The sequence below is a fragment of the Vanellus vanellus genome (genome assembly GCF_965231255.1).
Source record: "Vanellus vanellus genome assembly, chromosome: 9".
Taxonomy (NCBI): Eukaryota; Metazoa; Chordata; class Aves; order Charadriiformes; family Charadriidae; genus Vanellus; species Vanellus vanellus.
The window spans coordinates 24658214-24671295 of record NC_138914.1 but is presented as its reverse complement, the minus strand read 5'-3'; the positions used below and the strand labels follow the sequence as shown (position 1 = coordinate 24671295).

The following is a 13082-nucleotide window of genomic DNA, read 5'->3' as shown; positions in this document are numbered from 1 at the left end:
CCTGAAGCGGTTGCTTGTTCTGTCACTGCCCCAAGCCCCTACCCTGTCATGGCTGCCTCCAGTGCTGGGGCATGGCGGGGTATCTGTAGAACCACCCGGACACCCTTGGTCCAGCTGTGTCCCTTTTTTAGTTTGAAAGAAATGGCTGATCTCCAAAGTGGTTGTTGGGTCTATCATCCCCTCAAGACCTACCCTAGTGTTACTGCCTCAAGTCCTCACCGGAGTGCCAGGCCGGGGGGCTTGTCGGATAGGAGGGGGCCATTTCAGTGGGCTCTGGGCCTGGAGGCTGCTGGGCTCATACTCCTGCCACTGCTGGGTGGCCGGATATGGGCTGGGGGGGTGCGGGGGCCCACGGGAGGGCGGTCGTGTTGGTGTTTCTGGCCGGAGTGCTGGCTGCTGGTGTTGGTTCCATCTCGCAGGGCTGCTGGGATGGATGGGCCATCTGTCCGGGCACAAGGGACAGCGGCCAGGTCCCAACTGGGCTCTGACCCTTTTTTATTTTGAGTGAAAGAGCTGATCCTGGAAGCTGTTTTTGGGGGCTCTGTCAGTTCCCCAAGCCCTACCCTGTCATGGCTGCCTCCAGTCCTCGCTGGAGGCCTGGACCAGTGGGCTTGGGGAGCGGGGTGGTCTGTTTCTTTTGGGGCTGAATGTGGATGGTGCTGGGCTCGTTCTGCTGCTCCTGTAGAGTGTCCAGAACGGACTGGGGTGACGCGGGGTCGCACAGGAGGGCGGGAGTGCCGGTGTTTCTGGCCAGCACGTCTGATCCCTGAAGCGGTTGCTTGTTCTGTCACCGCCCCAAGCCCCTACCCTGTCATGGCTGCCTCCAGTGCTGGGGCATGGCAGGTTGTCTGTAGAACCACCTGGACACCCTTCTTCCAGCTATGTCCCTTCAGCTATGTCCCTTTTTTATTTTGAAAGAAACGGCTGATCCCCGAAGTGGTTGTTAGGGGTACCGTCAGCGCCACAACCCCTAACCTGGCATGGCTGCCTCCAGTCCTCGTATGAGGGCCAGGGGCCTTGTCGGATGGGCAGGCTGTTTTGGTTGGGGCTGGGGCTGGAGGGTGTTCTGCCTTTCCTGCAGAGTGGCCACAGATGGGCTGGGGGCCGGGGGCGCGTTGTTTCACAGGAGGGCGGGTGAGCCGGTGTTTCTGGGCAGAGCATCTGATCCCCAAAGTGGTTGTTTGGGGTTCTGTTAGCGCCCCAAGCCCTACCCTGTTATGGCTGCCTCCAGTGCTCACCGGAGGCCTGGACCAGTGGGCTTGGGGAGCGGGGGGGCTCTTTCGTTTGGGGCTGAATGTGGACGGTGCTGGGCTCGTTCTCCTGCTGCTGCAGGGTGGCCGGATATGGGCTGGTGGTATCACGGGGACCCACAGAAGGGCGGCTGGGCCGGTGTTTCTGGCTGGAGCATTGGCTGCTGGCATTGCTTTCAGGTCTCAGGGCTGCAGGGATGGCTGGTCCAGCTATATGGATGGTGCTGGGCTCGCTCTCCTGTCATGGCTGCCTCCAGTGCTGGGGCATGGCAAGGTGTCTGTAGAAACACCCGGACACCCTTGTTCCAGCTGTGTCTCTCTTTTATTTTGAAGGAAACGGCTGATCTCCAAAGTGTTTTTTTGTTCCATCAGCCCCTCAACCCCTACCCTAGTGTTACTGCCTCAAGTCCTCACCGGAGCGCCAGGCCGGGGGGGTTGTTGGACGGGGAGGCCGTTTCGGTGGGCTCTGGGGCTGCAGGGTGCTGGGCTCATAGTCCTCCCACTGCTGGGTGGTCAGATATGGGCTGGGGGGGCGCGGGGGCCCACGGGAGGGCGGTCGTGTTGGTGTTTCTGGCCGGAGTGCTGGCTGCTGGCGTTGGTTCCATTTCTCAGGGCTGCTGGGATGGCTGGTCCAGCTATCCAGGCGTGAGCGACGGCCGCCAGTTCCCAGGTGGGCTCCTGATGCTGCAGCCTGGGACCTGTGTAGATAAGAAGGTGCCTGTGAGGCCCTCAGCTGCAGATGGGACACAGGGACTCTCCTCCACAGCGTAGCCCAGCACTGGCAAGGCTCACCACCGTGGCCAGAGCTGCTGGCACGGCTTAGCCTAGGCGGACACCTGCATCTCAGGGAACCACTGAGCAGGGGGAGTCCTCCAGGCAGGTTCAGCGGTAAAGAGTGGGTTCAAGTGCACGTCTTGCTATTTTGGGCCATCTCATGCACTGCTCTTTCTTCTCCTGACCTTGCTTTGCCCCTGCCTGTGGCCCTGGGGGCTGCTCTGGTCAAGCAGGTCAGTCAGAGCTAACACTGGCTCCAGTCTGAGGGGGCTCCTGAGCAGAAGGCCCAGGAGTAAACAGGCCAGTGAAAGCATCTGAAAGCTGCAGAAACCTCAGCAGAGAGTTTTGGCCAACCACTAAGTCGCTACTCCACAGCAGCCTGACTGAAAATGCTTTGTGGCTATGAGCAGCCATTGAAGGACGCAGTGCGGGGAAAAAACAAGGACTTACTGTGCTTTCTTCCTCTGCCGCTTGATCACGACACAGCAGAACACTATTGTAAGTGGCAGGGAAACGGCGCCTGCTGCTGTGCCTATCATACAGCGCCTTCGCACCTCTTGGGGACAGACAAAACCTGTGTCGCTCTGGGGATCAGCAACATTTATGGTTGGCTCGCCGACCACATCTGGAAGAGCAATTTGGTATGTTAGCCCATCGTGCGCACCCCTGGTAAGCTTGCAGCATGTTGGATATGGCCAGGAAGTTCTCTGTTTCTCCCCAGAGGTGGTGCCTGGAGGCACACTCCCACCCTTGGGGACAGGTTGTCCCACCAAACAAAACTGAGAAGGCCAGAAGGAGAGCAGTGGAGGGAGCACAGCTCCTTGACCAGTTGCTCCTTCGAGGGACATGGACAAAAGCCATCCCTTGCAGCAGGCAGTGCCACCCCCAACTCTCCCTCCCCCCGGGCCAGCTCCCACACCCCGAGGGACAGAGTCAGGCCCTCTCAGGAGACCCTTGAGCCTCGCTCCGCCCTTCTGGCTTTTCTCCAGCATGGGCACCACTTAGAGCCACTCACAGGTTTCACAAGTCTCCTACTTAGGGAGCCCAGCAAGTCTGCTCAGTACCTGAGTCCGCTCGAAAAAATTCATATACGTTCTTGTGGGGGTCTTCTCTGGACTTTGACAGCACTGCCAAAAAGCAGAGAAGACAGGTAAAGCCTCAGCACGGCTCAGGCACAGAAGATGCAGGAGGATGGGGCAGTTCCCTCTAAGCCCCTGCCCAATCTGGGAGTCAGGGCATCGCTCGGGCCCTCAGCTGACGCGAGGGATCCCGCTCTGTGCTGCTCTTGTGTCTTGGGCCTCTCGGAACTCATGGCAAGCGCTGGGAGGCAGCTACAGCGGGAGGGACATTTGTGCACGAGCCACGTTTCCCATCATCTGCTGAGCATGGTCCAGATGCCTGGAACCTAAAACGCTTCCAGCTTTGGCTGCTGACATGCTGTGCAAGAGCAGGCACTGGGGGAAGAGCCTGCTGACACACAGCGATCCTGATGGGTGACACCCACTGACCACAGGGCAGCAATTACCTGGCAATGCCTCTGTTTCTTTAGCAGAGACTGGCAGTGAGCCGCTGAGTCCTTCTGGAAAGGCCTCCTTCTGCACAGCCTCTTGGTCCGTCTCTTGAGAAAGCAAGCAGGACAGTTGGATCAGAAGGAGCTGTTCCCCATCGGGGAGATGGCATCTTCAGGAGGCAATACTTCTCAAAGACATTGATAAGGTTTAGAAAAAATGCCTGGGCTTTTGGGGCTGCGCCTAGTCGCTATTCCAAACAGCCACCACGCCTGACCTGCTGGGAGACTGGGAAATTGCACGCGATCTTTTGGTTTGGATTTTTGGTGCACTGGAAGATGATGTGAAATGCCTTCCTTCAAAGAGGACGGGAAGAGGCTGCAGCCAGGCCGGCCGGGGAAACAGCCCATCGGAGAAGGGCTCCTCCAGCAGGCCCTCCTGCCCTGCCCCGAAAGCACCAGCAACGGTCACATTTATCCCATCCCAGCTATTGCTCTGCAGACAAGAAACTGAGCACAATCCAAAACGCCTGATGAATCAGTGTCTCCACCCAACTTCCAGCACTCGGAAAGGGCAGCCAGCGTTGCCTGGGGCCTCGCTCCCGCCTGGCACTGGCCCAGTGGGCAAGCAGCGCTGCGTGTGACACGCTGAACACAAGTTCAGCACATGCCAGGCCCTCAAATCTGCCTACGGACCTCTGCACAAACAGCTCTGAGCCCCAGTGGTAAAAGTGGGGCAGCAACTGCCCCTGGCACCGGGCTTGAGCAACAACTGGCAGCAGAAGCCCTGGACCATCTCTGTGGCCTGGCAGCACCTGCAAGGCCTGAAACCCAGCATTGCTGCAGTGAGGCTCTGCTCCATCCCTTCCCGCTGTGCAGGCTACAGCCTGTCCAGATGTGTATCTAAAACCTCCAGTTGCAGAGCCTACTAACAGCTAAGGCAGAGCGAAATGCACCCACCGTGTCCTCTCTCCAGTTCCTTCAGAATTTCCCCGAGGACTTCAGACGGCTCTGGGGACTTTTTTCCTCCTCCAGCTTGATACTTAGGTCTTGGAGGACCTTAAGAGAAAGTATTAATTTGAGTTTCATATAAATCAATTACAGAAAACCGGTGCACAGCCGGTGAGATCAGCAGAGACAGAGGACTCACCCCTGCGACGCCAGCGGGGCTTTAGTGCAGGATCCAGCCGAAGAGCTGGGAAAGCCTTCCCTACAGGCACATCTGTAACTGAACACCCAGGAGAAGCCTCCGTCATCTATTGTCATCTACATCGGCAGAACTGAACTGCAGGTGCAGAAATGGGATGACGCGAGGAGAGGGCGCACCCCACCCAGCCCGCTGGACTGGCAGCCGGCACCGGCTCCGAGCGGCTGGCAAAGAGTTTTGCAAGGCAAAGAGCCCGAGGGCACATCACTGAGCCCAACCCTTCCCTCCCTGCTCTTCTCTGTGTCTGTGGCCACGGAAGGAGGAACTTGTACTTCACATGGTAAAAAAAAAGATGAAAAGGTAAATGTTCCTTCCTCCCACTGACGGACCTGTGGGACTGCTCTCAGGCTCGAGGACAGGAATAGGCCAAGAACTCAGGAAGCCATCGCCCGTGAGAGGGTCTTACGGAAAATTGCACGTGAACAGGCTCTTGCCACGTGGTCAATGTTTGTTGTTTCAAAGAAAGGGGCACGGAGAACTTTCCTGCAGGATGCCCTAAGGGCTCCAAACCAACATCCAGCTGAGAAGCTGGATAACCGTTGCCAGCACCCTCGTCTAGAAGCAAGCACAGACGAGAACACTGTTTCCATCGCATGCTGGAATCCACTTCAGCCTTAGGGACCTGCAGGCACTGGAAGGGGCTCAGGGCACAACGTGGGAGCCAAACAGACGTGGACATTACCAAAGCTGCAGAGGGGCCTGGTGACCTCGTGGCTGGCTCCTTACAGCTCTCCAAATACTCTTTCCAGGCCGTGTGCAACAGCCCTCGAGGAGTGGGTGAACCAAACATACGGCCCCTCGAGCTTTTTTACCGGGAGAGCTCTCGTGCACACAGAAGAAGCCCTCGCTAAAGCACCGGAGGAAAAAAAACAATCATCCCCGCTTCTCAGGGAGAAAAGGAGAAAAGTCCACTGGCCTGTCTGTGAAAGGCTGCACTATCACTGTCCCACTTACCTGCTCCCTGTGCTTGCCATGGAGCAGCCCAGGCAGCCCTGGTTTGCAGAGCCACCAGGAGGAAAAAGACAAGGAGGATGCGGTGGGTAGAGGCCATTGCCCCCTGCGCTTGCACCACGCTGCCGCTGCTGCTGCAGTGGGGGCCGGGGGCTGAGCTGTTGGTACTTATGGCCAGCACGGAACCACAGGGCTCTGTGACCTCACAGATCCACTGTGACCTCACAGCCCTGCTGTGACCTCACGGCTGGTCCAAGGCTGCATGGGGACGGCTCTCGGTGCACTCGTGGAGAGCCGCTGGAGCATAGTCTGGGGACCTGCCCTGCTGGGGAGCAGAGCACGTCCTGTTGGGTAGCGCCGTCCAAGGGCTGGGACACAGTCCCATCCGTGGCTGAGCCCACAGCTCTGCCCTTTTTTTCTGGGCATTGTCACAGGGGCAGCGAGGAGCTCACAGGCCCCCAGAAAAAGAGGCAGCCACAGCCAAGGGACTTCTGATCTCATCAGGTGCTGTGGTCACGAGGCTGAAGAGTGAGTGATTTCAGTCTCGAGATAAGTGCAAGATCCCCTCCCGTTGGTAGCTTCCAGGCTGGAGTCCAGTTTTGCACCCGGGGGGACCCCAGGGCTAACGAGTCATGTTGTTTTACGGGAAAGATGAACCCTTCACTTTTCCATTTCTTCTTCATGTGAAATTTAAGGGAATACTTTCTGTCAGGGTCCTCAAAGAGCAAAGTCAATCAATAAAACAGAAAAACATTCTCTTAAGTTAGCTGACGTGCAAAAGGAAACCTTGAGAGAGCACACGTTGGGTGTATGCTGCCTGACCTACCTAGTGGCCTTCTGTGATGGAGTGCCTACATCAATGGACAAAGGAAGAGCTACGGATGTCACCTATCTGGACTTCTCTAAGGTCTTTGACACGGTCCCCCACATCCTTCTCTCTAAATTGGAGAGATGCGGATCTGACGGAACTGTTTGGTGGATGAGGAGTTGGTTGGATGGTCGCATTCAAAGGGTAGTTAGTGGCCAACGGCTCAATGTCCACATGGAGATCAGTGACGAATAGTGCCCCTCAGGCATCCACAGCGGGACCAGTACTGTTTAATATCTTCAGCAATGACACAGACAGTGGGATGGAGTGCACCCTCAGCAAGTTTGGAGATGACACCAAGCTGAGTGCTGCAGTTGACACGCCTGAGGGATGGGATGCCATCCAGAGGGACCTGGACAAGCTCAAGAAGTGGACCTATGTGAACCTCAAGGTGTTCAACAAGGCCAAGAGCAGTGTCCTGCACCCAGGTCGGGGCAACCCCCAGTATCAATACAGGCTGGGGGACGAAGGGATTGAGAGAAGCCCTGAGGAGAAGGACTTGGGGGTACTGGTGGACGAAAAGCTGGACACGAGACAGTAATGCGCGCTCGGAGCTCAGAAAGCCAACCGCATCCTGGGCTGCGTCAGAAGTGCGGTCAGCAGATCGAGGAAGGTGACTCTGCCCTTCTACTCCACTCTGATGAGACCCCATCTGGAGTACTGAGTTCAGCTTTGGGGCCTTCAGCACAGGAAAGATATGTACCCATTGGAGCAAATCCAGAAGAGGGCCATGAAGATGATCAGAGGGCTGGAGCCCCTCTGCTGTGAGGACAGACTGGGAGAGGTGGGGTTGTTCAGCCTGGAGAAGAGAGGGCTCCAGGGAGACCTTATTGCAGCCCCCCAGTACTTGAAGGCAGCTTATAAGAAAGATGGGGACAGACTTTTTAGCAGGGGCCGGTTGTAATGGAACAAGGGGTAATAGCTTTAAACTAAAAGAGGGGAGATTTAGACTAGCTATAAGGAAGAAATTCTTTACTGTGAGGGTGGTGAAGCACTGGCCCAGGTTGCCCAGAGAGGTGGTAGATGCCCCATCCCTGCAAACATTCAAGGTCAGGTTGGATGGGGTTCTGAGCAACCTGTTCTAGTTGAAGATGTCCCTGGTTCTTGCAGAGGCATTGTACTAGATGACCTTTAAAAGTCCCTTCCACCCCAAACTGTTCATGATTCAGGTTGCTGGGAACATTGACTGTAAAGAGAGAGTCAATCTGAACGTGAAATATGTGTTAGTATAAGTCAAATGCCTTTGGCCCCCAAAAGCATGTGACAGAGGAAGAAGCAATTGGTCTGAGTGGTTTTTGGTGGATCGGAGCAGAAGCTTCATTAACTATAGTGCCTGAGAGTACCAGGTCCCTCCGCTACCACAAATTAAATTAAAATTAAGGACTTGCCTGGTTATGCCCATCTCGTTGTGTTCTCCTGGCAGTAAGCTGACTTCTCCACAGGCTTTGGTGGAGTCCTGGCCTGCTGGGGAGTTTTTTTTTTTCCCCTCTGTTTTTCAGCGCTCCAGAAGAAGAATGGAAATAACCTGAAAAACAGCATGGCAGCTGCCAGTGAGGTCTGGAGTGTCCCTCCCCAAGTAACTAACCCCGGAAAGTCATCACGCGCTCCTGGATAGACACTGGCATCCTTTTAACTACAGATAAATGCGTTTAAATTTTTGGCGATATGAAACACACAACAAAGTTTCATTTTTACCTATGATTTTTCCATAGAGAGACAGCACTTGTTTACTTTGGATAAGATGTAAATTTCAGGAAGAATTTTGATTTATAAATATTCACACTACATCTTGGTCTAAACACTCAATAGTCTGCTCCCATGAGAAACAGAGGGACCTTTCCTTCATTTTGAATCCTGGGTGAAGAAAAAAATTTAACTAGCAGACAAATTCCTCTTGCCCCATCTTTTACTTGGCTCCACTTGTCTCTTGAGAGCAGAGCGCTGCTCTGAGGCAAGTGCTTGAATTTTCTCTCTCCAACCACACAGAATAGTGCAGGAACAAAGAGGTGAGATTTTCCTGTGCCTCTTGGATCAAAACCTATTTATTCTAGACCTGGGTCTGTCAGCACCTTACCTGTGAATAGCTGATTCTGCTAATAAAGAATTCTCTATTATTCTATATATTTTTATAAATAAATACACAAACATCTAGTTACCTTACAAAGCATTCTGAGAACAGAACATGATCTTAATTCTCTGATGGCCAATGACTTTATGGTGCAATATTTGCTTTGTTCTTGTGCTTTAAGGCTGCTGGTCAATCAGTAAAAGCCCACCTTGAACGAATAAACTAAGATTTATTGCTGTTCCAACTTCTCCTTCTCCTGTAGCGCTGCACAGAGCAGAAGGGAGCCAAATGGGCAATGAGAGACAGCATGAACACGAACATGATGCATGGTGTTGTCTCCCTAAAGAGATAAGGAGTGGAGGTTAAAATGAGGAATGCCTTTTGTGTCAGTGACATGGTGTAAGAGGTTCAGTGGCATTCCCTGCTCTACTCCACAGATGATTGTCAAGTCAATTTATTTTGGAGTTATGTCATCTGGTGGGGTAGCAGGTTACTAAAAATTTGACAGAACATGTTGTCAGACGAATAAACTAGTAAGAGGTGTTTCCCATATTTGCCAAATGAAAAGTTGCTCTGATGTCCTACAGGACCAGTCCTGAGACATTTTGGTTTCAGTCTAATGAATATTCCCTTCAAAGCAAATGCAGAATTTTAGGAAGCAAACTAAAGTCCCTGCTTCAGGCATCACACTCTTCCAGTGACTGCCTGTAAAGGGTCATTCTCTCAGCCAAAACAAGAGATATTAAACAGGAAAGTATCGCAAAAAAGAACCTACCATTTTGAGTGAGACACTTGAGACATTAGTTGGGTATTTGAAGCTGAAAGCTTAGGTTGAAGATAGGATTCAACAGTAGGGCATGGGCTGAGAGGGAATTTTGTGAAACAGGCATTTGTTTACCCATGAACAAGTAGAACAAAAATTATCTGGAGTTTTTCTTAGTCACTACATCTAACAGTGAGGAAATTCCCTTTGACAGCAGTTTTGCATCTAAGAAAGTAGACGAAATACTAAGAAAGATGCGAGGTCTTTTTCTGTGCAGCTATGACTTAGAAATGTGAGAAAGTGTATCACTACAAAGCTTCATGGCAGCTGTCCTTGCTGCCCAACAGGACAGTCTCCGCTGCAGATATCACACCACGCACACAGCAGCAAACGCTATCCTGCTCAAACCCTGCAGCGAACCAGGGACAGGCTGCCATGGCAGGTTGGAACATGCTAAACGCTGCTGAGTGTCAGCAGTTCACACTGTTGCAACACAACACGAGGGAGCTGGAAGCATCCCAGGCCTGGCTAAGTACAGCAGAAGATGACTGAGAGCGGGGAGGGGAGTCCACGCTACCCCCAGTTTGTGGGATTTCCCTGTTGGTGCCTTGGAGGAGTTTTTCCCCAACACTTCTGCATTTCCTAGAGCTTTACTACAAGAACACAGAAGATCCTCTGAACTGTCACAGGCAACACACTAGTGATGCAGGAGGGAGCGGAATAGACCAACCTTCTTCCCAGCATCTTCTGGAGGAGAGAAAACTGGGACTGACCTATTGCAAACAGTGCTAGGAACAGATTTCTTTATGGGAGGCAACAAAACAACCTGTTTGTTCCTTTTTTTCTTACCTTAAACCCACAGCTTTTATGTTGTTTCTGTCAGTTAGGGACACATGCCAGCACACTGTTAAATTACAAACACCAGTTTCCAAAGCAGCCTCTGGCTCTGGACTAACCCTTGAAAGGGTCTACACCAATATAGCTATTTCACAAGTACACTTTTAGTAATAAAGTTATTTCATGTTGAACCAAAACTGAGAAATCTAATGCCAGTATCCGACTTGCAGGGGATCTGTTCAGTTCCAGTCAGGCTCAAGAAAATGTGTGTGGACATTGTCCATTTACCCTTTAAACTGGCTCAAAATGGCACTCAATCTAAAACCAACAAGCCATCACCAACCCCCACCTGCCCCCCCCAAAAAAAAAAAAAAGAGAAAAAATATGAACATCGCTGGCGCAACCCCATCCTGTGCTTCCTGACTTGATCTACCAAACTGGGCACTAATATGGCCACATTGCTCAGCAAAATAACTGTTGGTCCATTTTCCTCCCCTGCCTCAATAAAGTCAGTACTGTCTTTTAAGACATACGAACATTTAGCAGGAGAGCAGAGATCCTGCATCTTCCTACACCCTCATATTATCTAATTGTTAATAGACCTGCAATAAAAAGCCACATCGAATGACTCCTTTGTCTGTCAGCCAGAACATGGTTTTGGACAACTTTTTTATTTGACATAGCCTACACACCACAAAACCAAATAATACACAAACTACTGCCCTGAGGTCTCAAAGCACCTTTGCTGACCTTGTCCTTGAGTTCGTGAAGAGATGCTCTGATTATGCCCACTTCAGTGGTCAGGTGGAGACAGATACTGATCTAAACAGCTGGACTTCAAAGTCTCAAAAGGAAAAATCCACCCTGATGGCAAATAAGCTGGGTTAAAAATTTCCATTGCTAAGAAGGATTTAATGTCTCAGAAATTAGTAGGTGGCAAGCTATTAAAAGTGACTGGATGTTAAAATAATACTCACATTTGACTGACATATATATTTATGCATATATACATCTTGAAAGTCGAAGTCTCAGTTCAAGTATGTCAATGAATATTTTGTCATAGCATATAAAGATTTTTTTCCAGGGTTTTATGCAATTTGCAAAAAAAAAAATAAAAATTTGCCTTTTATATATCCATTAAGGAGTATTTTACCCATGTTACTCAAAATTTCATTTTTTCATAAGAATTTATTTATATTATATGGTTCTACTGCAATATCAATGACAAGTCCAAAATTCAATTCATGTTGGCGATTCCCACTATTGCAGGCAGCATCAGCCAGCTCTTCCCCCGCCACGCTGACACTGAGTGTGTGCTGTGCAGTCACTGCTGTGTTTTGGCCCATATTTAAATAGTGAAGGACTTGATGCTGTATTTTATAAAAATAACTGAACATAGGTAATCAAGGTAGCTCCATAAATGGGAAGTACCATGGGACTGTTACCCATCCCTGCCTGCTCCATCCATGTACCATCACAAGGGCTAGCCAATGCCAGCTAAGAATTAATAAATTGCATACTGGACTTCCAAAAGAATAAAGAAAAAATGGTGGGTGTCCTTATATTACAATTTATGCTACCAGTTTCATTGATAATTGTAATAGCATTTACATGCAGGTACTAACTGGCTTCCAATGACTGAAATGGTAAAGACAATGAATGAAGCAATATGATACTTTGAAAGAGATAAATAGCTCTACTTCAGGAAAAGCAACATATTAAATACCAAGCAGTGAATACATAACTTTTTTATTTCTGAGAGCACTTTCTATTTCTATACTATCTTGCACTTAGAAACTGAACGACATCCACTATCATATCTTTTTGCTGACTTCAAATATCTTTTGATCAAAGTATTTGGATTATAACACGTATCCAAGTATCTCAAATACTACAACAACTAAAGTAGTAAGAAAACCACTTTTCGGTACATTATCACATTACTCTCAAGATGAATAAACTGAGGCCCGTTAATGTAAAATGCTTGCAAAATGACCATCACAAATTGCAACCAGTATGAGGATGGAGCTGAGGTGTTGTGTCCTCATGGCCTAAGCAGCCAGAGATCCTCCTTCAACCTTGGCTGCATTGCAGCCCCACTGAGCACCAAGAAAAGGAGAGAAAACAAACTTACTCTGTATCAAGATACTAATTTAGAATGCAGAAAATTCAAAGGGAATGTTCTACACAATAACACAAAACCCAAAAAGCATTCCGTGTTGGCAGTGACACTGGCTGACTGCAACGCGTGCTGAAAATAACACCGTACTTCCCACGCAGGGTTTCCACGCTCTCCTATTGACAATCCTATTTTTACACCTGTGCATCCCATCTCCGTTACAGAGCACTCCTCCTTCCAGCATCCTCTGCTAGTCTGCACCACGCAACACAACTCGCAGGACATAAAAGTTATGGGAAAAGGAGAACAACTAGAGAGAACAGCAATAGGCTGCTAGCGAAACAGGGACTACACATTATTTCCTAAACGTACCGGTGACTAGAAAACTCTTGCTATCCTACAGTCAGAGTCAACATTCAAGCAGACATTTTGTCTTCAGTTCCTAGCACAGTGTCCCCCATTTACTACTCCTGCTTTCTCTGGGAAAGGTCTTGAACCAGAAAGATGGGAGAAAAACAACTCTCCCTAACCACAGGCCTGAAGCATGATGGTTTTGCTCCTAATTTCTAGCTAATTGACAGAGGTTTGCTACACATAAGAAAGTTAATGTATGTCTGAGACCTGAACGCAAAATCTTCGTTCCCATGGAGTAAGAATACCCCAAGTAAGCAGAGCACAGAACTGACCAGCTCTGCCCCAACTAAAGTGGCAATCGTGTCCACAGATAGCTGTGGGTGG

General features: G+C 50.4%; 1 protein-coding gene across 1 annotated transcript; it reads right to left on the bottom strand.

The window, feature by feature from the left end:
* Nucleotides 1–1452: 1452 nt before the first annotated feature.
* Nucleotides 1453–4579, bottom strand: LOC309675388 (uncharacterized protein). The gene is made up of 5 exons (XM_082487700.1): nucleotides 4492–4579; nucleotides 3550–3642; nucleotides 3089–3151; nucleotides 2475–2649; nucleotides 1453–1948 (listed from the first exon to the last, which is right to left on the bottom strand). Exons 4-5 carry the CDS (start codon nucleotides 2561–2563, stop codon nucleotides 1645–1647), a joined length of 393 nt encoding a protein of 130 aa, XP_082343826.1. The 5' UTR covers nucleotides 2564–2649; nucleotides 3089–3151; nucleotides 3550–3642; nucleotides 4492–4579; the 3' UTR covers nucleotides 1453–1644.
* Nucleotides 4580–13082: the final 8503 nt, after the last annotated feature.